Source organism: Lycium barbarum, chromosome 2 (assembly GCF_019175385.1).
Source record: "Lycium barbarum isolate Lr01 chromosome 2, ASM1917538v2, whole genome shotgun sequence".
Classification (NCBI taxonomy): Eukaryota; Viridiplantae; Streptophyta; class Magnoliopsida; order Solanales; family Solanaceae; genus Lycium; species Lycium barbarum.
The window spans coordinates 138,884,924-138,908,983 of NC_083338.1; the positions used below are offsets into that span (position 1 = coordinate 138,884,924).

At 36.2% G+C, this 24,060-nt stretch overlaps 1 protein-coding gene across 1 annotated transcript; it reads left to right on the top strand.

Annotated features, from left to right (window-relative positions):
• Positions 1 to 426: 426 nt before the first annotated feature.
• On the top strand, positions 427 to 3,967 carry LOC132627564 (uncharacterized). Its single transcript, XM_060342965.1, has 2 exons — positions 427 to 583; positions 2,899 to 3,967. Exon 2 carries the CDS (start codon positions 3,108 to 3,110, stop codon positions 3,846 to 3,848), a length of 741 nt encoding a protein of 246 aa, XP_060198948.1. The 5' UTR covers positions 427 to 583; positions 2,899 to 3,107; the 3' UTR covers positions 3,849 to 3,967.
• The last annotated feature ends 20,093 nt before the right edge of the window (positions 3,968 to 24,060 follow it).

Sequence of the window (24,060 nt, forward strand, 5' to 3'; positions counted from 1 at the left end):
CTATATAAGTAAAGACAATTTCTATTTCTATTGTCAAAATAAACGGAGGTGCTCGACATGCACATGAACCATAATACTACGAAACAAAGGTACATTCCTGTATTGGTTAATCCTACTTCAAAATTCTTAATTTTATGGTAAATATCTTTGATTGGGCTAAGTGAATTGTGTATGGAGGAAGATATCGAGGGCTTCAATTTATTTTGACAAAAAAATTAATAACAGTCTTCCTATATTTTAAAATTACACCGATCACTTTTTAAAAAACATTAAAATTCATTTTTATTTTTGTGTATATACGTTAATGGCCGAATGAAATCAAAGCACATTAAGAACCATTTTCTCCGAAAAATACCAGTAATAAATTTAAGTTTTACTTTTGAACCAAATGCTAATCAGTCTGTCGACCAAAGGGTATTTCTGACATTTCAATACATGCTGTAGAATTGAACAGCTGCCACCTCGTTTTCTTTTCCGTCTCTCTCAAATTCGCGATAATCTTTTTTGCCCCCAATATCCTCTAGAAGATTCTAGACGCTCATCAATCTTTCTTTGTTTGTCCTCTCCGCTTGCTCATCTGAAGGTTAGTATTACATCTCTCTGCTCTATTTACCTTTTTCTTTTTCCGTTGGGAAGTATGTGATTCTATGAATTATATGGTTTGGACCTAGGGTTATAAATTGACGATTTGTCTATTTTCCAGTTTGTGCTTATGATAGTTGAACCTCACTTCCTATAGGGTTCATTTACTGTTAAATTTAGTTTGCTCTCTTTCGAGCACCTCTCTGCATTCAATAACTCCACATCGATTGTTTTGAGCGACCTCTTTTTGTTTTGGTTTCGTTGATCAATTTTGTTTGGCTAGTAAAACTTGCTAATTCATGATGAATCCTCATAATACAGATATTGTTGTTGTTACTATATTCTTAAACAGTTTGACACTGATTAAGCTCATTCCATATATCATTTTGCATAGTAGGTTGAATAATTTGATTTACTGGAGCTGAACCATCTTAAGCAAATCATATTAATTAGATTTTGGTTGTGAGAGTCCTGTTTGGATAAACTATTCTGGATTGTTTCTTGATGTAATGACATCACAAAGTAGTACACTCTACATAGGAATTCATTGCTCAATTGTTATTCTCATGTCAGACATATTGGTAAATATCAGTTTTAGAGTGCAAATGGACAGTTTGTTGTTTGGGTTGAACGTCGAACTTTTGGTTACATTGTGTATATTTATACCGTCCTATAGTAGCATAAAGAGGAAGAAAAAAGGTCTTTCATTTCCTACACTTTCTTAGCTAAAAGACTGTAAAATTTACAATTCTTTGCTCTTCTTTGCATTACGAATCACCACGACTTCAAGCATCAGTTATATGGTATATTTGTAACAAATTACCAACTTTTTACTACAGCTGGATGTTTCTCAAAACACTCTTCATTTTGATAATTAAATAAATAGATATTGAAGCTGTGCGGGTCGCTCAAAAGAGTTCGGTTACTTTGTGTTTTACCTGATCTGAATCACATTGTTCGGTAGATGATCTGGACCTTTAGGAAATTTTATTCCAAATAGGGCTTTTGTAAGGCAGTCAGCTGACTACTTATGTCTATGTATGCTAAAAAGGGTAATTCAAGTTTGTATCCTCCAGTTTGTGTGACTTCTATGTTGTTGAAATTGAGTCTGTGGTTTTGGGAAGCCTTAGGGATAGAAGTACGAAAAGAAGTGGAGAAGGGCTAGAGGGTAGGGTCTATGTTGAACCAAGGGCAACATTTACCTTAAAAGACTGAAGCTAATACTAAATTTTTTCAAACAATCATGCAGCCTTCGCCTAATTTTTAAAATTAAAACTTGTAGTTGCTTAACAATGAGATGGATAGTTGATACAAGATCAGCGTACCTGTATTGTGGAACTTGGAACAAACAGTCAGGAACTTGACCGGTAATACAAATTAAAGCGAGCTGGCAAGACCAATTAAAGCAAGCTGCTTGTGAACTGATGGAGTCTTGCATTTCTTTTCTCCTATAAGAAAAACTTATACTTCAAATGATCCAAGAAAAGTAGAGTTGTGAGACACTTGATGCAGGATTTATGAATGTACATGCTTCATGTGCTGAGTTCATTACCCTAGCTGGTGGAAATGCAAACGGCTTTATGGAAACAGATTTATAGATATTCTAATAGACTAATAGTTAATATTAGTTGCTTCATATCAATTTGGTGCTGCAGCTTCATATATGTTTTTCTGGTAAAAACAACATAAAAAAGTTTAAAAGTGAAAATAAAGACTATTGCTTTGATGGTAACTAACCGCTCAAATCTAAGCACTAAGGTCCTATACATGTGGGGAATTCAAGCAATTCAGTTAGTGGTTTGAGACAGAGAGTTGAAATTTTGACGACTTCAGATTTTGAGATCTGTGACTTTGTGTCAAAATTTGCCTGACTGGTTCCTTCCTTCCGGCATGATTGCGCAGAAGCAGATGAGCCAAACAATCAGTTGTTAAGTGCCTCTGCTCGTAAGAGCTGTTTTGATCTGGCTTTTGCTTTTGTGTACTTCAACTTCTAGAACTAAATTAAAATTTAGAAAACTATAATAAACATGTTTATTTAACATTTTCATTTTCAAAACAGAAAACTATGATAAACTAGCATATTATGATATAATCTACATGTTTAATCTGTGTTATATATATATATATAGATTTCTCTTTAATGAAAGTCAGAATATCTCAAGCATGCCCTTCAATTGGTAACACTGCTTAACGATTGTTGAGTGCTGGTAACTTTGCTACTTCTATGTCTTTCTTTCCCTTGTAATCGACTTGGCTGATAAATCTTTTAATTCTTCTTGTTAGTTAGCTTTCTGACTGGATTAATTACTTTTGCAGGATATTGTGGATACCTTACATGCTACAAAACTGTTGGATTCCTAAGGTTATTTTCTCATAGAACTCAACCAACTCAAGGATATCAAGAAACTTAAAAAGCAAAGCGACAAAGAAAAAACCTTGCGGTCTTTAACGTGGACTAAACCCTAAACCTTTGTCGTCCTCATTTTTTTAAGATACAAACAGGGAGATTTTGCACCCCCCTCAGGATGGCTTCGTTTGGGTCTCTTAAGCAGGCTATCTTTGATAGACAAACGAGAAAACAGCAATACCAAGATCACATACGAGGCCTGAATGCTTATGATCGCCACAAGAAGTTCGTCAAGGATTATGTTGGATTTTATGGAAGAGAGAGCTTCACACAAGAAAAGTTACCTGTTAAAACAGATCAGGATACTCTTAGAGAAGGATACCGGTTCATACGAACTGAGGAAGATGATATGAATCCATCTTGGGAGCAAAGGCTGGTTAAGCGCTACTATGACAAGCTTTTCAAAGAATATTGCATAGCTGATATGACACACTATAAGAGTGGCAAGATTGGTCTGAGATGGAGGACCGAAAAGGAAGTGATATCTGGAAAAGGGCAATTTGTCTGTGGTAACAAAAATTGCAATGAGGGAGATGGTCTAGCTAGCTACGAGGTGAATTTTTCATATGTTGAAGCAGGAGAAAACAAACAGGCCCTGGTGAAATTGGTAGCCTGTGAGAGATGTGCAGAAAAGCTTCTTTATAAAAAGAGGAAAGAGAAGGAACAATCTAAAGAAAACCAGAAAGATAAGCATCGAAGGAAAAGAGAAAGAACTGTAAGTGATGATGACGAAGAGGAGGATAAATATGAACAAAGGAAAGGCAGGAGTAGAAGGTCCAAAGCTTCAACTTCATCTGATAATCCGGGTAATGAAGATAATGAAAATATGGATCAGTATATGGAGGGCATGTTTCCTTGACAGGAGGATATTGATGTTATTGTAGAGATTTTACGTTTCATTAAATTAGTTTAGATCGCCAGCTAGATATTTTTGTTTGGGCAACTTATACGATTAAAGGTAAGGCCATACTTATTTCTGACAGCTTCCTAAAGCACAGCTAACCAAACTTAAAATGGTGAAACCTGTTTCATTGTTCAAGTTTAATCCACTTCAAAGGATGCTGAATTTATTGCAACCCTATCTCAAGTTTTCCAACAGTAATATCCAAAACCCATACTTTAGCATGAATCAAAATTATAGCGAACTCATTTCTTTGTCAAGACCCACTAATGAAATGTGCAGCACATTACCATGACAGGCTAGTAGACTGGATCCATTTGACATATGTTTGTGCATGTTGTATTGTACCCCTCATTGCAGCGGTTAGTACTGTTGGAAAGAGTTGAAGAGATTTGATTATTATCGGCTCCGCATTCCCTTTCACTGTAGTTTGATGCAACTTTGAGGGCACGAGACAGAAAGGAACACTATAGGCTAAATAGAGCTACAATTTCCATATCTGATGGAAAGGAGTCCCCGAAGAGAATATAGGAAAAACAAGACTAGGTGAGAACAAACGATGGAGAAAATGAGAAGGATTTCATAACAAAGTACACGAATGTAATGTTTTCCCGGACGTTATAGAAGGTTTCTTATGGAAATACTTTATAAATACACTATCTTGATGTACATAGTAAGCAAAGCAAGGGAACCCGTCATTCACTGGTTGAAATGAGGAGCAACATAAGCTTAATAGCAGATAATACAATCAGAGTTAAATAAAAGAAATTGGCATTTTGCTCTCACCTTTTTATCAAACTTTCAGTGCGAGTACCTCTTGTGCAGCAGAGAAACATAAGTATAGGAGCAGATAATACAATCGAGATTTCATTGAAACATTGAAGCGTGGATCAAACTTCTCAGATTTAGGAGGACTGTAATCCATATATTTACATTTGCAGCACTAAGAGAGCTCTTCTATGTCCCTCCAGTCTGATACTGCGTTCTCCTCCAGCTGCACACTGTATATTTGACCTCTTCATGAGGAGGTGATGGAAATTGTCCACTAAGATCAACAATTATTGAAGTTAACTTGGGCAAAACAAAGTGTACTTAAGTCGATTGCAGCAGGTTCCACAGCCAAATGGATTAGATAGAAGCCATTTTATCCGGAAACAGAACCCAGAAAAGGAATTTCCTTATCTACTTGGTGTATCCAGTGCTAACTATCCATGTTGTATTGGATAATAGTGATGCAAGGTAATGTGGGATCAAAATACTAGGCGATCTAGGAGTTTTGGTTTTGTTCCTTTCAAGAATCAGCAAGTATCATTTTTTTTTTTTTTTACTAAAGTTAGCTTCACACATCTCTTGGATGATCCTCTTTGACATTACAATTTAATCATCTTTATTTTCTCCATGATGCTCAAAGTGTTATCAATGATAAAAGGAAAAGAATCGTTTATTTGTGCTCATTCCATGTACGTCAACCTTTTGTAGTTGTGTGGATTTAAACTTGTTACTCTTTCTAAATGGCTATTTCTTAATTTGAAGAAAATGTCTCGGCAACAGATAAGATGTAACTGGGCTACAAAAGGTGCTAATGCGAATGAGATAGGCACAGTTCAGATGCCAGAAGTGTTCTGGAAATTAATGAATGGATCCTCAGGCGTGTTTCATTTTTTGTGAACCATACATGATCCTAGTGCCAGATTGTTAAAGAAAATTATCAAGTAACCTAAAATATATCACTCTTTATGTGGGCAATTGTGCTGCTTGGGTAAGAAATGTTCTTATTCTGGTTATAGACTTACTTTTTGCCAGTAAAAGTGCTGACGTTGTGGTCTTTAAGCGTAAAGCCAGCATGCGTTTGCCCATAATTGCTTATTGACTTGCATCTTGAAAATGTTTCTTGCTTTTGTAAGGACTTTCTGTTAAACACTTGTTTTTGTTAAAATTTTAATTCTTTTAATCTTATAAGAAATTAATTAAATTACATTATAAAAGTGGAAGCTAAAATTAGTTGTTCTTATTGCTAAAAGTTGGCCATAGAGATTGCGGAAAATTCTGCTAGAAGCCTTGTTTGTTGTTAATTTTCAGTTTGTTTAATTTATGTTTCCAGCCAAAATTTGTTTTTGTTTGGAAGGAAAAAAAAGTTCTTTTTATGAGTAAAAATACGTAGTCCTCAGCAAGTCCAGAAGAATTCGATATAATTAATAAATTAAAAATATATATTTAATTAAATCTTCTGTCATCAACTTTTGGTAATATTTATTGTATTTCATTTTTATGACTGTAAAGTTGTAACATTATCTTTTTTTCCCCTAATTAAAGTTGTGATAATATCTTTCATTTGAGTCTAAATTGTTATACAAATTGCATTCAGTCGAATAAGGCTCATCATTCATCAGTTTAATTTGCTCTTAAATTTATTCCCTTCACATTTTGAACTCTGATGGATATAAAATGTACATATATTATATACTTAAAACTATACTATTTTAAATAAAGAAGTTATACAATACTTCAATTTCTATGTGTTTTCTAACAATATTTTGCAGAAAATAAGAAAGCCATGAATATAGCTAAAGATGAAAGAATAGATGAGATTGCAACACATCCACTTCGCAATACAAAAAGTGAAGTTACATCTTCCTGAAGGAAAGATTTTTCTCAAAATATATCTTCTCAAGATACATTTTTCTCACACTACATTTTCACATTTAATGAGGAAATTCACTTCTATAACTTTGTATAGAAGACATCTAGAGTAGTAGGAAAATAACCACTTTTCTCTCTAGCTTTGTTCTTGCTCTTTCTTTTTTCTTTTTCTTTTTATCTTTTGGCAGATCTTTTGTTTATATACTCCTTAATGGAGTAATAACTTTATGGGAATAGTTGATGAAGCTTGGTATGTTATTATAGTATTTATATTATTTTAATTATTCCTTGTCCGGAAGTTCTTTCGGAATTTTAGACTTTTCCTAAGTATTAACGCTACTCTATTATACTTTCTTTGTGATGTGGTTATTCTTGTATTAATTTTGTAATTCTCACGAAACAAAATTAATACTTTATAATTATTGCATAAAATATTAGAGTAATAATAATTTTTAATTATCTATCATTCCAAATCGTTGATCTTGCTTCTTTCTCAAATCTAATTCTCAAGAAGGAATTGACTTAAGTAAATTTATTTATTTAAAGAATCTTTATCTTATTTCTTTTGGTCCTAATCTCACGGAGGGATTGACTCAAATAAGTGTATTGATTTGAGGGATATCTATATCTTATTGCTTTTAGTTCTAACCCTCACGGAGGAATTGACTCAAATAAGATTATTTATCTAAAGACTAATCTCAAGAGGTCTTTACTCCTCATGACCCAATTCAGGCAAGGAATTATCTCTCTTTTTAATTTTTACTAGTTGTAATTTAATTAATATTCATTATCTCAAGGAGTGTTATTAATTGATTATTTCCAAGTGAGAAAAATGTAATTCTATTAGCAATAAGCAATTATTCTTTCGTAAAATGTATTAAATTAAGATTGTATTATAATAATATTACCAAGTGACTTCAATTATTCCCAACTCTTTTTAAATCTTTAGGAAATTATTTGTTTTGTTTAAGTACTTAATTTTAAGACATTACTCTCTTTTCATCAATTTGATTCTCTCAAATAGTAACCAGGATAATATAAATCTATAGCCTAGGTGGTTTCAATCTCTGTGAGACGATATCTTAAACTATATTATAATTTGGCAGAGTACGAGCAAAAAAACTCTATATGCCCAGAGCTTGTCAAACTCCAAAATATTTTTAAAATATATTTTATTTTCGCTTAGATAATATTGAAGTTTGTAGAAAAAATTAAAAATTAAAAAATCTTTATTAAAGAAAGAAAGACTCAATATTTTTTAATAATGTAAATATCTTAGATATTTAGATTAAACTATTTAAATCTTAATATTAGTAAGTTCATTTTTTACAATAATATCTAAGGTACTATATTGCAAACACATGACTAACATCTTATTAAGTTGAATTAATCTTTACGATATAAATAATAAATTTTTTGACAGGCCACGTGAATATACTTACATTTGCACATCTGCATTACGATGCATTACCAATCGAAGATGCACGACAATCAAATAATAAAGAAGCTGGGGCCAATTCGGTTTTAAATGGATTGGCTGGATCCAATTTGGTTTTAAATGGCTGGAGCCAATTTTTAAAATAAAAGGGTACTGTAGTATGTATATTTGACCCATATAGTTTTAAGGGGCCGAGCCCAGTAGAGCGGGTCAATAAAATTATTAAAATGGGTAACTTGTTATTTTTTTTTTAAACAAACCAATCTCCAAATGTCGATTTTAAACCTAGCTAGTTGAGTGACCATTCAAGAATATAATTTAGCGCCTTTTCTTTTTCGTAATGGACAGTGGGTATGCTATTAACTTAACTACTTTCCTCACTATACGAGAGTGAGGTAAGGATTCTAGGGTTATCCGTCGAATTGGGATTTTGGGGAAATGAGGGTAAAAGTGGAGTATACGTTCATTTACAGCTCAGGGCAAGCAGGACAGGTGGAAAGATCTTAGTGCATGTGTGGCTAAATAAAGGGACAAGATTAAGCAGTGCAGTCAAATGAGTGGAATAAATGGAAGGCTGAGATTAGATCACTTAAGTGAGATCTAACGGTGATGATTAATTCACACATGGATATATTGCATCATCCAGCTGGACGGTTATTCATTCAACTAATATCTGGTATCTAATTGATTTTCCCTCCTAAATCTCTCTCTCTCTCTCTCTCTCTCTCTCTCTCTCTCTCTCTCTCTCTCTCTCTCTCTCTCTCTCTCTTAATCTTCTCTCTTCAATCCTCTCCTTTTTAACCCTAAATCACCATTGTAGGTTCAACCGAAGCCCGAGATTGGAGTTCAATTGTCCCTGTTCATTTTCCTTATCAATTCAGTCTACTTGTAATAATTAGGCTTGTATTGAACCTTTGAGCTAATAAAATATCTATAATTCCACTGTTCTTGTGATTCTATATCTCAATCCGTTACGAATCATAGAATTACATTACAAATTGGTATCAGAGCGCTTTCCTTGGACAAGATGACAGTTACAGAGACGAGATCGAAACTACAGAAGAAAGCATGAAGAAATTGGATGCACAGTTACAAACCCACATTACAGAGTCGAACTCAAAATTCGATGAGCTAAGTAAGAAACTAGACTTGCTAATGGAGAGATTCATTCCTCCCCAGAATAGTATCTTGGGGAGCGCGCCAAGGCCCAATTCTAGTGATGCAGGCAGCTCGGAAGGGACTGGTAACCGCTATTCAACACAAGAACGACTCGAAACACCAGTTGGGAGGAACCACCATAGAGCAAGGTTTGAGATGCCGTACTTTGAAGGGGTTGACCTTTGTTTTTGGCTCAGAAAATGTGATCGATATTTCCAGTATAATGGGATCAAGGATAATTTCCAAAAACTCGAAGCAGCAGTGCTCCATCTCTCAGGCAAAACCGGAGCATGATTTTTCTCTTACCAAGTAAGCAAGGGAAATGTTAGTTGGAAAGAATTTTATGAAGAAATGTGTAGGATATTCGAAGATGCAGACAATAGTAGGCTTAACTTGGTAAGGGAATTCACAAAGTTAGAGCAAACAAGAACAGTAAATGAGTATTTGGAGAAATTTGAAGATCTCAAAACCTGGGTCCTAATTAGAAACCCCACTATACCGGAGGAATTATTTTTAGAATTTTTTATTGAAGGATTGGTGGATGATATTAGGAATACTGTAAGGTTGCTTAACCCTTACAATTTTGCTCAAGCTGTGGAGAAGGCAAGACACCAGTAGAAGGCTATCAATGGGTGGAACAAGAAGAACAAGACTCCATGGAATGGAGCTAGGGTGAGCAATCAGTCCTACACTTACAATAACAGTTACAACACCAACACTAGCAAACCAATAGGAAACTGGTCTAGAGAAGGACAAGCTAATGCAGCTGGAGCATTGCAAAAGAAGAGCCACAACTTGTGCTATAAGTGTGGTGACAAATGGTTCCAAGGTTATCAGTGCAAGAACAAACAATTGCATGTAATGTCAGCTGCTATAGAACAAGAAGAGGTGGAAACTATGGAACCTACAATAGAAGATGCAATCATCACTGAAAACTACCTGGGTGAAGAAATGATAGAAGAGGCTGTTAGCCTCAATGCACTCTCAGGATGTGAAGTCCCAAATACCATCAGACTCAATGGAACAGCCAAGAAGAAGGTCTTAACTATACTACTTGACTCAAGAAGCACACATAGCTTCCTTGACATGGAAATTGCTAAGGCAATTGGGTGCTTAATAAGAGAAGATAGGCCCATGAGGGTTACTGTAGCTAATAGAGGGGTCCTTATGAGCCTATTCTCATGCCCTAGGTTGAAGTGGAAGATTCAAGGGGTGGAATTTGAAGACTCAGTCAGGCTGATTAGACTAGGGGGCTCATATATGGTGCTTGGAGGTAATTTGATGAGGGCACACAACCCTGTGCTATTGGATTTTGTGGCATATAAGGCAGAAGTGACACATAATGGGAAGAGGGTGGAATTAAAAGGAATTTTTCACCAAGCAGCGTTGCAAAACATGTCAGGCAGTCACATCAAACAATTAATAAGAAAAAGGAAGGACTTTTGGGGTCACCTATTCACTATCACAACTGAAGAAACAATGGAAAGGCAAGATAACATACCTTCAGTCATTAAGGAAGTACTCCACAATTACTCAGATGTGTTTGATGAGCCTACCACCCTGCCCCCACCATGACAACATGATCATTTCATTCCTCTCAAACCTGGAGCAACACCAGTAAGTATCGGGCCTTACAAATATAAATTTCTTCCAAAAAAATGAGATTGAAAAACAGATTAAAGATATGCTAGCTAGTGGCATAATTCAACCCAGTCATTCCCCCTCCCCCCCGTTTTGTTGGTCAAAAGGAAGGTTGGAAGTTGGAGATTTTGTATTGATTATAGAGTCTTTAACAACATGACCATCAAAGACAAATTCCCTATACCCTTGGCGGATGACTTGTTAAATGAGTTACATAGATCTTTTGTGTTTTCAAAAATTGATCTAAGGGCAGGGTACCACCAAATAAGGATGAATGAGGGGGACATTTACAAAACAACATTTAGAACCCATTTGGGTCACTATGAATTTAAGGTTATGCCTTTTGGCTTAACTAATGCACCTGCCACTTTTCAAAGTTTGATGAACCATGTGTTTTAAGATTATTTGACAAAATTTGTATTAGTTTTGTTTGATGACATACTAATCAACAACCTTAATATATAAACACATACATTGCACCTTCAAAAAGTACTGGAAGTGTTGAGAAAGGAGAAATCGTTTTCCAAAAAATCCAAATGTGCATTTTGCCAGTCCCAAGTGGAGTATTTGGGACATTATTACCAGTGAAGGGGTAGCTACTGATGCTTCTAAGATTGTTGCCATGGTGGACTGGCCCATACCTAAATCCATTAAGTCCTTAAGGGGATTTTTGGGCCTGACCGGATACTATAGGAGGTTTATTAAGTCTTATGGGGTGATTAGTAAGCCACCGACCAACCTATTGAAGAAAAACTCCTACCAGTGGAGTCCTGAAGCTGAAGAAGCCTTTAATAACCTTAAACATGCTATGACAAGTGCCCTTGTCTTGGCATTGACTGACTTTACAAAACCTTTTGTGGTGGAGATTGATGCCTGTTCCAAAGGTACGGGGGCTGTGTTAATGCAAGAAGGCAGGCCCCTAGCATTTTTCAGTAAAGCACTAGCACCTAGACATTGGGGTTTGTCTACATATGAAAAAAAGTACATGGCAGTCTTGGCTGCATTGGAAAGGTGGAGACACTACTTACAAGGTGGTGATTTTGTCATCAAAACTGATCATCACAGTCTCAAATATCTCCTAGAACAAAAGGTCACTATTGGGTTTGGCTAAACTGATGGGGCTAGATTATGAAGTGCAATATAAGAGGGTACCGACAACAGAGTAGCTGCTGCACTTTCTAGAAGGGATGTGGAAGAAGCATTTTGCAATGCTAGTTGTGCCACAGAACCAAACTTTTGAGGTCAGTTTTTTTGACTGTTTTTTGGAGGTCGATTTTTGACTGTTTTTGATTTCTGGAGGTCGATTTTTGACTGTTTTTTCATAGTGATCAGTCCTAACATTGTAGTTCAATCACGATTGCTAGTATGTGGGAAGGATGGTTAGGTGTTGATTCAACCATTGACTATCTTACAAATTAAGAGAAACAACACAACAGTGGTTAAGGTTCTTGTTCACTGGTCTAATTTAAGGGTCGACGAGGTTGCATGAGAAGACGGGGGTATATTAAGGGCCGATTTCTAGAATTTGAAGCTCAGCTCCGACCTTGATGACAAGGTTGATTTTGAAGGGGAGAGTATTGTTATGTACTTGGGTATAAGGGAATTGAGGATTATACTGTGGGGTCCAGTCCCCTATCCCATATTTTTAAGGAAGGAAGTTTTTTCTTCCTTTGACAAAATCACATTGGTAGCAATTGTGGAATTGGCCAACAAGTCAATTCTTTTGTTCACATAGTCGTGATGTAAGCGCTTACCTCATCTTAGTCGGGATGTAAGCGCTTACCTCATCATAGTCGTGATGTAAACGCCTACCTCATCATAGGAAATTCATTCCTATAAATAGGTAGCTTATGGTTCATTTGTATCATCACCAAGATCATTTGCTATACACACCAAAATCTCAGACAATACATCTGAGTGAGAGCAAAGTGAGGTGTTCCATAGACTGTAAGAAAATAGTCTGTGAAGAAAAATAGAGTGTGAGTGATATTGTAGTGAGGTGGGAAAATCAAAAGAGTGTTTTTCTTTTTGAGTGTGTAGTGGTCTTTGGAGTATTTATACTCGTGACTACACAGTGTAAAATTCCTTACTATAGTGATATCAACTGCTCCTCTTGGCCGTGGTTTTTCCCTTATTCAGAAGGGTTTCCACGTTAAATCTTGGTGTCATTATTGCTGCATTTTATTCTTGCTGATTTAACCATAACTTAGTGTTCCGCGTTTATCACTAATACCGTGAATATTATTTTTACGGGTCTATTTTATTCCCAACAAGTGGTATCAGAGCCAAGGTTCTGTCTGAGTATGCTCTGTGGTTGCAGTACAGTCTGAACTTCCACATCAGAAAAGAATTACTTTGGTCTTCGAATAAAATAGTATTTGTATTTGTGATAAACAATGGAAGCCAACACTAGTAGAATGGTTACTTTGAGTGGCGTAAATTATGCCATTTGGAAGGGCAAAATGGAAGATTTGCTCTATGTCAAGAATTTTCATCAACCTGTCTTTGGAAATAAAAAGCCTGATAATAAATCAGATGAAGAGTGGAATTTGTTGCATCGGCAGGTTTGCGGCTTTATTAGACAGTGGGTTGACGATAATGTGTTGAACCATATTTCTGGAGAGACACATGCTCGGACCCTATGGGAGCATCTTGAAAGTTTGTATGCTCGAAAAACTGGTAACAACAAGATGTTTCTGATAAAGCAAATGCTGAGTTTAAAATACCACGATGGTTCCGCAATGACAGATCATCTGAATATTTTTCAGGGGATCATGAACCAGTTATCTGCTATGGGCATTAATTTTGATGAAGAAATTCAAGGCTTGTTTCTACTTGGTTCCCTACCAGATTCTTGGGAAATTATTAGAACTTCATTATCAAATTCTGCTCCGGATGGTGTGATCTCTATGGATCTTGCCAAGAGCTGTCTTTTAAATGAAGAGATGAGAAGAAAATCTCAAGGTTCCTCCTCAACAGATGTCTTGGTGACTGACACTAGGGGGAGAGGCAAGAATCGTGGTTCTCAAAATAGAGAACATCATACAAGCAAATCCATAAGCAGACTTAAAGATATTGATTGCTATCATTGCGGGAAAAAAGGGCACACAAAGAAGTTCTGCCGGATTTTTGAAAAAGGAAAATAGAGATAAGGAGGAAAAGAAAGAAGATGGCAATCGTGTTGCCGCTGTCACTACAGAAGATCTTGTTACTGTCCTTGATGCGGATCTGATAAACATTGCTTGTGATGAGTCAAGCTGGGTTGTGGACAGTTGTTACACTCCATAATAATCCGTGCTACTGTATTAAAACAAGGAAGAATGAGTTAAGAAGGTTCAAGGAAAGTTAATCGAGTTAGTAAGAATATCGTTATATATATGGTTGTCTTAAGTATCTCGAGGTGACATGGTAACCTAAAGGATTTGAAATCGTGTTATGAGTATGTATATGAGGTGATGTGAGTGACCTTTTAAAGTATTTGAGATTATTAGTAATGATATAGAAGATGGACAAAAGATAGGAATATACTTTTGCGATTGGATTTTCGTTGAAGCTTTGTGAGTTCTCTAGTTATGTTTAAGGTTATTGTGATTCTCCGGACCCTTTGAGACGTGTATACGGATTTTTATTGATGTATATAAGTGTGTATATATATGTGTATAAGAGGTTATATGAGGTTGGAAGAGGATTAGAAGTTAAACGAAATGAATCGGAACAACTTCAATAAAATCTCGGACCCGATTTTAGTCTATATTGTAGGAGGCATATCTCCTAGTATATGAGGAGTTTTAAGGTGTTTCAAAAGCCTAAAACGAAGTTCATCGAGTCTAGTTTTCAATGAAACAAACCACTTGTCAAAAAAATATCGGGGTAATGAGATATGGACGATGCAAGTTGGATGAGCGGGGATTAAGACTTAAATGTTCACAATTTTTCAATTGTGGCCGTGTGGGCCCCACAAACACAAGGCAAAAATCAGATTTTTGCCCATGCTCAGTTGGGGGAACGTGCAAGACCCCTTGGGCAGAAAAATATCCAACTTTGTTGACCAAAAGTTGCATGCCAACTCATTTTTGCCAATGCCACAAATTGAACAAGAGAGAGAAGCTCTCATCTTCTCCAACTAGAGAAAGAGAGCTACGGCTATGGCAGCTCCTCCACCACAAAAAAAAAAATCAGTTTTCTTCCTCAAATCAACTCCTCATCTAGTGTACAAGAACGTGTAGTAGTTGTTGGAAAGAAACAAGGAGGTGTAGCACCTCAATAGGGTTGAAGATTCGGCCAAAGTGAAGAACAAGTTGTAAGGTAAGAATGTTTATTGTTCTTGTGTTGCATGATGATTTGAATGTATAGTTCATGAAGTTTGTTGTTGGATTGTTGTTGTAGTTGAAGTAGAGAGTGAGCCGTGAGTGTTGGGGAAGCCATGGTTGGTTTCATTTTGTATGTATTGTTGGTGAATTGAATGGGTGTCAACATATGTAAATGAACAAAGATTGTAGAAGTTGGTTTATGATGTTGTATGTTGGTATTGGACTGTTTTGTGAGGGAGTTAGTGAACTGTTTTTACTTGATATTTTGATTGTTATTATCATGAATTTCATGATGGAAATGAAGGTGTTTAATGGTTGGAGTTGAAACTAAAATCGTTTGTGAGTTGTTGTAAGGATTATAGAAATGACGATGTAGTTTAGTTGTGTACGAATTGATGTTGTATTTTTCGTGTGGATAGCTGGTCATAACTTACTGAAAATATATGAAAAGAAGGCATGAAATAATGTGTAAGAATCATAGGTGGTTTGCTTAGTATGTTCGTAAATGTTTGCAAGAATTCCGAACATTGTTTAGGGACTGTTTTGGACATGTTATTGGACTGTTTTGGACATGTTGTGGTAATGGACTGTTTTCTAAAAAGTTTAAATGAGCCATGTGTTGTAGGCCTTAATGGAATCATGTTTAATCTCCTTGTACATGTATTGGAAATGGATTGAATGTGTTGTCGTTTGGATGAATGGATGAAAATCATGAAGTTGTTATAGTTGTGTTGAAGCCGTGTAAAGGGGCTGTTTTAGGGGAAATTATGGACTGTTTTGTGCCAAGTTTTGATTGTTGTTGTTATGAACATTGTGGTATATTGTATGTATGTTGAATATGTGAATTTAGATGTTAAAGAAACAAATCAAATTGAAGTACGCAAGCAGTCCAAAACAGTGGACTGTTTTAAGGTTAGAAGCAAATTAGTGAATGTTGAATATTGATTGTTGCTATGAACGTGTAGTGAAAGTGAAGCTTAATGATTCAAGTTGAAATTGAAATGGTTTGTGGGCTGTTATAAGAATAAATATGATGCTGAAACAGTTCCGATAATCGCATAAGTAATGTTGTAAACGTGTTGTTGTCGTTGTAATTGAAGTTGGAAAATTGCGAAATAGAAATTGTAGTGTTGTGTGTGCTGTTTGGCCGTGAGTATGGGACAGTTTTGAATGATGTATGGACTGTCCAAAGTCCCTTAAATCATGTTTATACAAGTTTGGATTGATACATGAAAGAATGACTAGCAATATTAGCTTGTAGCACTAGTTGGTTTGAATGCGAACGAAACGTCGTCTAAATGTTAGAAAGGGATTGTGAGTGTCAAAATACGTATCGAATTCCCTCGTAAACTAATCATAGCTTGTGATATCTTGATATAGGATAAGTACCATTGGGCAGCAAGTACAAGTTATTATACGACTAAACGCTAAAGGTATGTAAAGCCTATTCCTTCTTTCTTTTGGCATGTCCTAGACGTAAGTATGAAACGATATGAACCTTGGGGTAAATTCTACTCTCTAGTTCCATGCATGACTTATGATTCTATATTTCCTTAATGCTATTGTCACAAGCCTACTATATGATTGACTAATGAATGATGTATAGAAGTTCCTACTCTTAAAGAATTGCACAAATAGAGGCATACTTGACTTTCAAAAGCTACACCATGTTAAGTTGATACATGTACACGAAATCTGAAACGTTTCTTGTTATAGTTTGTTATGAGACTTAAAAAGAACTGAATATGAATATTATTTTGACACTTTAGAGCTGGTTAGTGCTTGTCCATTGAGTCTCAAAAGATGAATTGCATATATGTGGTTGCTATTTATTCTGCTCGTGCTTACCGCTATATCCTTCACTGAGTCTCGGGCCAGGACACGTTCTCGTGCGCATATTTACTATATTAATCACCGAGTCCCTCACTAGAGGGCCGGGACACGTTATATATATATATATATATATATATATATATATATATATATATATATATATATATATATATATGATGATATGATGATGTGATGATGTGATGATATGATGACATGATGATATGGAGATGGTAGCCAGGAGGGCATATTCCCTATTACCCAGTCCCTTATTAAAGGGCCGGGACACGTCTATGTTTATGTTTGTGATGCTATGATTTTAATTACCGAGTCCCTTATTAAAGGGCCGGGACACGTTATATATGTTATATACAGAATGATTATGCAGCTTTGATTACAAAACTCTATAACGATATTGATATGAGATTTATACAGATGAAATATGTCCAAAGGCAAGTTTTATGAATTTCTGATTGTTGCATTGGGTCCTACATACTTTGTCTCCTTATGAGTCTATTACTACATTTCATGCTTTACATACTCAGTACATACTCCGTACTGACCCCCTTTCTTCGGGGGGGCTGCGTTCATGCCCGCAGGTACAGACGCTCGTTTTGGAGATCCGTCAGCTTAGGGTACCTATTCAGCTATTTTGGACTGCTCCTTTGTTCCGGAGCTAGCTTGTGGTATAACTCCCTTGTGTTGTATTCATATGTGTTTAATTGGGTACGGCGGGGCCCTGTCCCGCCATATGATACAGTCATTACTCTTAGAGGTCTGTGGACATCTTTTTGGGTCTGTATGTAGTTGTTGATGCGTTGTGTGACTATGACTTATGTTTGGGGCGTACCCATTCGTAATGGCAGCCTTGTCGGCTTGCATATATATGTATGTTTGGTATGTTGCATATCGTGGCAGCCTTGTCGGCTTGCGTAGAAAAATATATGTTGTTGTTTAAAAATTGTAACTCCTCAGGAGACAGATGCCTACGACATACAAAAAAAATAAAATTTGACAGCTTTAAAACAACACCATACCTTTTTATACAAATAAGTTCATGACATACTAGTTATAAATGATTACAGTTAACCGACAATATGAGTGTCCAATTCGGGCACTAGTCACGGCCTACGGGGTTGGGTCGTGACAGAAGTGGTATCAAAGCAGTTCGTCCTAGGAGTGTCTACAGACCGTGTCTAGTAGAGTCTTGTTTATCGATGTGTTGTGCACCACATCTATAAACAGGAAGCTACAAGACATTTAGGATGTTACCTTTCTTTCATATCCAAGATCGTGCGATAGAGCCCAGTTATAGGAAATGAAATTCCTTATACTAACCCTTGATTTCAGCAGTAGAACGACATCGACTGAAGGAAGTGACTGATGATATTGGAAGTTTCAAAGCACGCAGGTAAGCAGGGGTACGAAGAATGCATGTCGGGTAAGGTATTTGAAGAACGATTGAAATGTAGAGTTAAAGATTGAAAGTGAAGGTAAACAGGAAAGTGTAACAGGTGCAGTTTGGATTAGACATACGAGGTAAGTCCATCATTTTCATGCTGTTGTTAATATTGGGAGCCCTGTGTGGCTATGATATGATGTGGTGTGTATATATATATATATATATGTTGGCCCTGTGAGGCATTGTTGGTATTTCCTGCGTGCAGGTTCTGGGATAGTAAGGAAATACAGAGGGAACTTTGCTAAAATTTTCCACAAGTATAAAAGGAAATGATAGGGCAATTTGGAAGGGTTTGTGATAATAAGAGATGATTTAGAAAAGGCTGGAAAATCTTATTAGGGTGTTATATGAGGTACCGACTGAATTGATAAGCAGGGATAAATTATGACGAGTTTATAGTTAAAAGAAGTAATAGTATGATTAAGACGAGTACAGAAGAAAAACAGAATTGTGACGGATGCGAATGTATTGGTAAGACAGGCTGTGAGGTTGTGAAGGATAAAATTGACTAGGAAGGGTGAAAGGTTAAGTTTGCTTATACAACACTAATGTAACATTCGAGGACGAATGTTCCTAAGGGGGGAAGAATGTTACACTCCATAATAATCCGTGCTACTGTATTAAAACAAGGAAGAATGAGTTAAGAAGGTTCAAGGAAAGTTAATCGAGTTAGTAAGAATATCGTTATATATATGGTTGTCTTAAGTATCTCGAGGTGACATGGTAACCTAAAGGATTTGAAATCGTGTTATGAGTATGTATATGAGGTGATGTGAGTGACCTTTTAAAGTATTTGAGATTATTAGTAATGATATAGAAGATGGACAAAAGATAGGAATATACTTTTGCGATTGGATTTTCGTTGAAGCTTTGTGAGTTCTCTAGTTATGTTTAAGGTTATTGTGATTCTCCGGACCCTTTGAGACGTGTATACGGATTTTTATTGATGTATATAAGTGTGTATATATATGTGTATAAGAGGTTATATGAGGTTGGAAGAGGATTAGAAGTTAAACGAAATGAATCGGAACAACTTCAATAAAATCTCGGACCCGATTTTAGTCTATATTGTAGGAGGCATATCTCCTAGTATATGAGGAGTTTTAAGGTGTTTCAAAAGCCTAAAACGAAGTTCATCGAGTCTAGTTTTCAATGAAACAAACCACTTGTCAAAACAATATCGGGGTAATGAGATATGGACGATGCAAGTTGGATGAGCGGGGATTAAGACTTAAATGTTCACAATTTTTCAATTGTGGCCGTGTGGGCCCCACAAACACAAGGCAAAAATCAGATTTTTGCCCATGCTCAGTTGGGGGAACGTGCAAGACCCCTTGGGCAGAAAAATATCCAACTTTGTTGACCAAAAGTTGCATGCCAACTTATTTTTCCCAATGCCACAAATTGAACAAGAGAGAGAAGCTCTCATCTTCTCCAACTAGAGAAAGAGAGCCACGGCTATGGCAGTTAACCGGCAATATGAGTGTCCAATTCGGGCACTAGTCACGGCCTACGGGGTTGGGTCGTGACAACAGTGGTGCCGCATCTCATGTGACATCAAGGAAGGAATTTTTCTCATCCTATACTCCGGGTGACTTTGGAACTTTGAGTATGGGTAATGAGACTATATCTAGGGTGGCTGGTGTTGGAACGATTTGTTTGAAAACTAGTACTGGAACTAAACTAGTTTTAAACAATGTAAAGCATGCACCTGATGTTCGTTTGCACTTGATCTCTGTTGGTGTTTTGGATGATGAGGGATATGTCAGTACCAATGGTGCTGGAAAGTGGAAGCTTACTAAAGGTTCCATGATTGTGGCTCGTGGCGAAAAGCGTCGTGGTCTATACTGGACTACGGCCTCTACCTGTGTTGATATGGTGAATGCAGTTGAGAGCAATAGCTCTTCAACGTTATGGCATAAGAGGCTTAGCCACATTAGCGAGAAAGGACTAAATGTTCTGGCCAAAAATAAATTATTGTCAAATTTCGAAAGTGCTAAATTAGAAAAGTGTGAGCACTGCTTGGGTGGAAAACAAAATAGAGTTTCTTTCAAGTCTCATCCTCCTTCAAGAAAGACAGAGTTGCTTGAGTTGGTTCATTCAGATTTATGTGGTCCAATGAAGACAAGGACTTTGGGTGATGCACTTTATTTTACTACCTTTATTGATGATTGCTCAAGGAAACTTTGGGTCTACGTCTTAAAGACTAAAGACCAAGTGTTGGGTGTCTTTAAGCAGTTTCAGGCCTCAGTTGAAAGAGAAACTGGAAAGAAGCTGAAGTGTATTCGTACTGATAACGGTGGTGAATATTGTGGACCGTTTGACGAATACTGCAAGCAACAGGGTATCAGACACCAGAAGACTCCTCCTAAGACTCCTCAGCTTAATGGTTTAGCAGAGAGGATGAACAGGACCTTGATGGAAAGAGTCAGATGTTTGCTTTCTGAAGCAAAGTTGCCGAATTCCTTTTGGGGTGAGGCTTTATTGACCGCTGCACATGTTATTAATCTATCCCCTGCGGTTGCTTTGCAAAGTGATGTTCCAAACAGAGTTTGGTATGGAAAGGATGTTTCCTATGACCACTTGAAAGTGTTTGGTTGTAAAGCTTTTGTACATGTGCCTAAAGATGAAAGGTCGAAATTAACTGCCAAGATAAGGCAGTGCATCTTCATTGGTTATGGCCTTGATGAGTTTGGTTACAGGCTATATGATCCAATTGAAAAAAAGGGCGTGAGAAGCCGTGATGTTATCTTCGTAGAGGATCAAACCATTGAAGATATTAACAAAGCGGAGAAGATAAAATCTTCAAGTTTTGAAGGTTTAGTAAATCTTGATCAAGTTCCTCATACAAATGTTGATGAAGTTGGTGGGCTCGATGACGATGGTGATGCCCAGAATCATGTTCCAGATCAGCATGTTGATGATGATAACGATGTTGTTATTGATGAGGTAGATGCTTCTACTCATGAAGTCGTGGATGAGCCAGATATTCCACTTAGAAGATCTACTAGACAGCATGTTCCTTCTTCCCGTTATTCACCTAATGAGTATGTATTACTCACTGATGGGGGAGAACCTGAATGTTATGAGGAGGCCATGGAAGATGAGCACAAGGATTAATGGATTGAAGCCAGTGTACCCTCCTTCAGGTGAATGGGACTGGAGGGGGAGATTTGTGGGGTCCAGTCCCCTATCCCATATTTTTAAGGAAGGAAGTTTTTTCTTCCTTTGACAAAATCACATTGGTAGCAATTGTGAAATTGGCCAACAAGTCAATTCTTTTGTTCACATAGTCGTGATGTAAGCGCTTACCTCATCTTAGTCGGGATGTAAGCGCTTACCTCATCATAGTCGTGATGTAAGCGCCTACCTCATCATAGGAAATTCATTCCTATAAATAGGCAGCTTATGGTTCATTTGTATCATCACCAAGATCATTTGCTATACACACCAAAATCTCAGACAATACATCTGAGTGAGAGCAAAGTGAGGTGTTCCATAGACTGTAAGAAAATAGTCTGTGAAGAAAAATAGAGTGTGAGTGATATTGTAGTGAGGTGGGAAAATCAAAAGAGTGTTTTTCTTTTTGAGTGTGTAGTGGTCTTTGGAGTATTTATACTCGTGACTACACAGTGTAAAATTCCTTACTATAGTGATATCAGCTGCTCCTCTTGGCCGTGGTTTTTCCCTTATTCAGAAGGGTTTCCACGTTAAACCTTGGTGTCATTATTGCTGCATTTTATTCTTGCTGATTTAACCATAACTTAGTGTTCCGCGTTTATCACTAATACCGTGAATATTATTTTTACGGGTCTATTTTATTCCCAACATATACGATACAAACAATAAGCCTACGTGGAGACATAGGAGTTAAATGGTGATCCACAAACTTCATTTTTAGGAACTAACAACTCAGATTATGAATTCATTAAAGTTGGCACAGTTGAATTACTCTTCTAACTACTTTGTCTCTCTACTCTATCTTTCTTCTCTTCTCTCTCAAGCAGATTCTCACATCTCATATACCCATTGCAGGGAATTTCGAGCTTGCTTATTCATCAATGGAGTTTAGTTCAGTCATTTGATTGTAATTTTCCCCCTGTTCAATAAAATTTTCCTTTTATGTCAATTGATTGTCCTTTAATTTACAAGCGCATTACAAGATGAAAAGAAGACAAAGTAGACGAGCTATATAAAACTCTTTATGGCCTAAAATAGGCACCACGTGTCTGATATAATTGAATAGGTGATTATTTGGCCTGGATTTTGTAAAAATATATTTCAATATCAACACATTATTTAAACACAATAGTAATAAGATTATTTTCATTTCTCTTTGTGGATGATCTTTTGATTATAGGGATCAGTGCAAAGCTTATTATGAGTTCAAGCTCGATATAATGCAATCAATTTTGAAATTGGTTGATCTTGGTCTAGTGATGTATTTCCTTATAATGAAATTAAACAATGAAAAAAATGAGGTTTCCAATTGCTAGAAGAAGTATCAAAAGAAATTCTCGAGAAATTCAAAATGGAGAATTGCAAAGAAATTAATACTCCATGAACTAGGAAGAGAAACTAAGCAAAGATGATAAGAGCTAAAATGACAGAAGAAACATAGTTCTCTCTTATTAGGTGTTTGATGTATCTTACATCAACAAGACCCGATATATTTTATGTTGTAAGTATTCTTTACGGGCTATGCATTGTTCTACTGAAGTGTATCCAAAGGCAGCCAAAAGAGTTGTGCTGTACATAAAAGGAAGTATCAATTATGGAATCAGGTTCCAGAAGAGTCAAAAAATGAAGTTGTTTGGGTATTCCAATAGTGATTGGAGTTGTTCCTTGGATGACATGATAAGTACTTTGAGATACCTTTTTAATCTAGTTTCAGGAATTTTCTCATGGTGTTCTAAAAAAGGAATATTGTAGCTCAATCTACTGCGAAGGTGAAATTTGTGGCAGTTACAACACAGTAAAGCATTGTGGGTGAATTTGTTTTTGGTTAATATGCATATGAAACCAACAAAAAACATTTTAGTATTTATGGACAATCAAGCTGCAATAGATAGTACAATCCTTTGTTTCAAGGGAAAATTAAGCCCTTCAATATGGAGCTTTTCTTCTTAGGGAATTTCAACAGGATAGAGATGTAACTCGTCTACAGCAAGGCAAAAGAATAGCTGCATGACATTTTCACACCGTCTTTACCAATTAGTAAATGAGCTTCTCAGATAAAAAATTGGAGTTTACAATTCCTGAAGCAAGGAGAAGTAATAGAATTATGTTTATCGACTGACTATGATAATTTTATTTTATTGCTTCGGTGTTTGAGTAAGTCCTAGGCAATAGCTTTTTAACCAGCTATTCATGCTATTTAGGAATCAGTAAAATCAGTGATCTTCTGTATCAGGATATGCATTAATATGATCAAATTTTTTTATTAACTTTTGTTACTCCATGTATTTATAAAATGTAAATCTTAACAAGTCAATAAAGTAGATATTTTCTCTGTTATATTATATACTTTTGTTCTTGAATTAATATGCATTGGGAAGAAGTATATTACAAGAAGTTTGCCTCTCTTTTTCTTCCGAATTTTGATTGCTCTAGTAAGCAAATTCAAAAATATCAACCGCAGGTTACACCAGAAGATAAGTATACCATGAAAATAGCAGACTATTTTGGGGA

Coding starts and splice junctions, on each gene's coding strand:
- LOC132627564 (XM_060342965.1), top strand. CDS start 3,108: ATGGCTTCGTTTGGGTCTCTTAAGCAGGCTATCTTTGATAGACAAACG.